Consider the following 4,150-nt stretch of genomic DNA (forward strand, 5'->3'; position numbering starts at 1 on the left):
TGAAGTTATTTCTTTCTGTTTCTTAGTTTTCCTTCTAACAGTCAGGTCCCTCTGCTGTAGAACTGTTGGAGGTCCATTCCAGACCCTGCTTCCCTGGAGATCACCTGCAGTGGCTGAAGAACAAAAAGGGCTGCTGCCAGTTTCTTCCTCTGTTATCTTTGTCCCAGAAGGATACCCACAAGATGTCAGCCTGAGCTCTCCTTTATGAGGTGTCTCTTTGCATATATGGGGGTGGTGGAGCGGCTTGAGGAGACTGTCTGTCCCTTATAGGAGCTCAAGTGCTGAGCTGTGTGTTCCGTTGCTCTGTTCAGAGCTGCTGGGCAGGTACTTCTAAGTCTGCTGCAGTGGAACTCATAACCGCCTTTTTTCCCCAGGTGCTCTGTCCCAGGAAGGTGGGGCTTTATTTATAAGTTCTTGATGTGCTGTTGCCTTTTTTCACAGATGCCCTGCCCAGTGAAAAATTGTATCCTACCTTGAAGAAAGATGACTGAACGCTTCTGCAAACAACTTTTACTATAAACATGGTCTTATTTTTAAATTCATTCATTTGCAATTTTTTACTGAAATCAGAAGTGTCCTAGACATTAGGCAGAAAAAAAAGAAAGAAAATAGATTGGTCTCTTCAATCACTTATAGTACACTTTATTCAAGATGTAGAAAGAAATGAAATAAGCATAAATATATCTATAATTGCAAATATGAAGTATAATAAAGAATATACCAGCAATAAAAGAGAAAAAAGAGGGTCATAATAAAAACTTGGACCAGGTAATCTATGATGAAATTAAGCCAAAAGTTAAAGAAAAAAGAAATGCATTATACAAAATTGGTGTCAAGAGCATTTTAACAAAAGAGGTATGGTGTGAATACTCACAGAAAACACAGAGCTCTCTAAATTCAAAAACTGTTAAGTAGGTCAGTGTGGCTGGAGATTAACGAGTATCTCATGGTATTAAAGAAGGAGAAAGGGTCTTGTTCATGTAGGGTCTTAGAATATATTCTTTATTGATTTAATTGTATTTCTAATGATGTAAGAGTTTAAATTTAAAATGGGCACTTATACATTTCAATTTGCCTATAGATTACTCTTGCTTTGCATAGTGAATCAATTATAAAGCAGGGAACTTAGCAACATTTTACTAAAAAAATGCTGGTGACTTCAGACTACTGGTAGTGGGAAGGAGAAGGAGGTGGGATTGGACTGAAAAACCATCTTTTGGGTACTATGCTCACTATCTGGATCCAATATACCCATGTAAAAATCCAACACATGTACCCCCATATTGATTATAAAAGATTAAATTTTTAAAAAACTATAATGATATACTAAGATGATTAAAATGAACAAAGAGAAAGAGTTAATATATAATTTAGGTCTAGCGTTAAAAGAACTTGGTTTAGAGAGATTGAATGTGGACAACGAGGAATCCAAATTCTGCCAGAACTGTGAAAATTGTCACTTTCCTGTCTTAATTGTAATGTGTTACTTGTATTGAGGCTGCTACCATAAGACATTTATTATTATTATAGTTATTGAATGTGAACAATGAGTAATCCAAATTCTGTCAGAACTGTGAAAATTGTCACTTTTCTGTCTTGGTTGTAATGTGTTGCTTGTATCAGAGCTGCTATTAAGACATTTATTTTTATTCTAGTTAACTGAAATGGGGACCTCGGGCAATGCATTTCCTATTTCTAGTTTGATTCCCATCCTCAGTATCCAGAGTGAATAAAATAAGTCAATGATAAATAAATATATCTGTTGATAATTCTTTGTGTCAAATATTACTTTTTCTCACATTTACCTTAAATATCTTACCAGACGTCTCCCTGTTTTCTATCCAATATGCCAGTTATAGCTGCTGTTGACACAATTTTGCTACAACTCTCACTCTAATCTGTTTAGTTTTTGCACAATAAACAATTGGGTTCATCAGTGGAGGTACAAGTAACAGAACATTTGCCATAAGAACATTAATGAGGGGAGAGACATGCTGGGCAAAGCGATGGACAACAGCCAGGCTGATGATGGGCAGGTAGAAGATGATCACTGCACAGATGTGTGAAACACAAGTATTGAGAGCCTTAAACTGCTCCTTTTTGGTTGCAATTCCCAGTACAGTCTTGAGGATCAGGATGTAAGACACAGCAATGAGAATAAAGTCTACCATAACACAGAGTGCTCCAAAAAAGCCATAGATGACATCAATTTTGTTGTCAGAGCAGGCCAACCTCATCACATCCTGGTGGAGACAGTGGGAATGAGATAATTGGTTTTTCTTACAATATTTCAAGCTTCTTAAAGTGAAAGGGAAGGGAAGAACCAGGAGCATGCTCTTAAAGGAGAATACTATTCCTATTTGGGCAACTCTGACAGTTGTAAGAATTGAGCTGTATCTCAGAGGGTTGTGGATGGCTAGGAATCTATCAAATGACATGATCAGGAGGACTGAGGACTCCAGGACTGAGAACCCATGATGAAGAACTCCTGGGCAAAGCAGGCATTGGAAGAAATTTGTGGAGCATTGAACAGGAATATCCTTAACATAGTGGGGAGAGAAGATAAAGACAAACCCAAGTCTGACGTAGCCAACATGCAAAAAAATAGTACATGGGCTCATGCAAAGAGGGCTCTGTCCTGATGATAAAAAGAATGGTGCAATTTCCTAGAATAGCAATAAGATAAACGCTGCAGATGGGGATAGAGATCCAGCTGTGTGCATATTCTAGCCCTGGCATCCCAACGAAGAAGGCAGTGATTTCAACGTATGATGTGTTGATAATGGACATGATACATTCATAGGGCTCTGCAATGAAACATACAAGAGTATGTGTTAGCAAAATAAGAATATCTGAAAATTTAGTAGAAAGAAAAGCAGTGTAAAATTTGTAACTGCTTTCAGCATTCTTTTGACGGAACAAAGTATTTATGTGTCTATTATAAGAAAGAAAGAAGAATATTGCTTTAGGCTCAAAACTATCTATATAATACATTGGGAAAATTATTTCTGGACGTGTTTTTTCTATGGAAGAGTCCAGGTTTAAATTTTGCATTTAGTTATGCATCTGATTGTATTTTTCCTGTAAAATATTAATAAACCCTAGTCAATTAACTGGAATCCTCTACTAATTCTTGCTTTCTGATCTATGTTCTGAACCTCAGTTCTATGTGATTAACTGCCAATAATGGAGGTCAAGTGAAAGCCAAACAAATGAGAATATCGGATACTTACCAGTGAGTGGATATGTGGGTGGGCACCTTTGATTAAATCTAAAGAATCCTGTTATACAAACCCAAGGTATTGTTGAATTTGCCACAAAAGACTCCTCTTATTCCTTTTTACCTAGCCACTGCCTCTGGGATCACAGAGTTCTCTGGAGATTGCAGCCAAGATGGATCTTTTCTGAAAATTAGAATAAACATTTGTGGATACAGTAAATATACAGAGATAGTTGATACCAAGGAAAGTAAACTATCTGATAACATCTGTAACAAGGGACTATTTGTTTGGCGACAGGTCCTTAAATGCTGGGCATTAGAGAAGCATAGTAAATTCTCTGCAACAAGCTAGGATATTATTCATGGATAATTCGCTTGTGTATTACTCGTCTGCACAGGCCAAATCTAAGCAGAGATGCTATGAGTTGATTCTGTATTCAAGGAAGTCTTGCAGGACAACATCCTGGGACACAATGTTTTAGCCTAGATTTTATTCCAGAATGCTGGATCCATCTCCCCAGACCCATTAGACATTCCTAACTAACTATCCTTTAAAACCAACTTGCCCAACTTAACAAGTTTTTCTCCTTTCTCAAATCTACCCCTTTTAACAGACCTATTACAGTAATAAGCCTTTAAGAATGTGCAGGCCAAAAATCTGAGCTCCTTTTCTTACAGTTTGAACACAATAATGACCAATATTTCTTAGAAAATTAAATTGTTTTACTTAGTGAGTTCCATTACCAGATAATGATATTGAAACCTGAAATTTTTTGAATGAGATTATCAAGTTATATCATCTTCATTTTACTGATGAAGCAAATTTTTCTCAAGGAGATCAAGTAGTCACAGAAGGGGCGTAAGATCACAGAAGCATTGTAGAGTGAAGGTACGATAGAAACTCAGGTCTGTTATGTTACTGCTAATTAT

At 36.8% G+C, this 4,150-nt stretch overlaps 1 protein-coding gene across 1 annotated transcript; it reads right to left on the reverse strand.

Moving 5' to 3' along the window:
• Positions 1 to 1,853: 1,853 nt before the first annotated feature.
• On the reverse strand, positions 1,854 to 2,790 carry LOC100896916 (olfactory receptor 51A4-like). Its single transcript, XM_009007549.4, is given in 3 exon segments — positions 1,854 to 2,479; positions 2,482 to 2,598; positions 2,601 to 2,790. Coding segments are annotated over 3 exon segments (933 nt in total).
• Between the last annotated feature and the right edge of the window lie 1,360 nt (positions 2,791 to 4,150).

Source organism: Callithrix jacchus, chromosome 10 (genome assembly GCF_049354715.1).
Source record: "Callithrix jacchus isolate 240 chromosome 10, calJac240_pri, whole genome shotgun sequence".
NCBI lineage: Eukaryota > Metazoa > Chordata > Mammalia > Primates > Cebidae > Callithrix > Callithrix jacchus.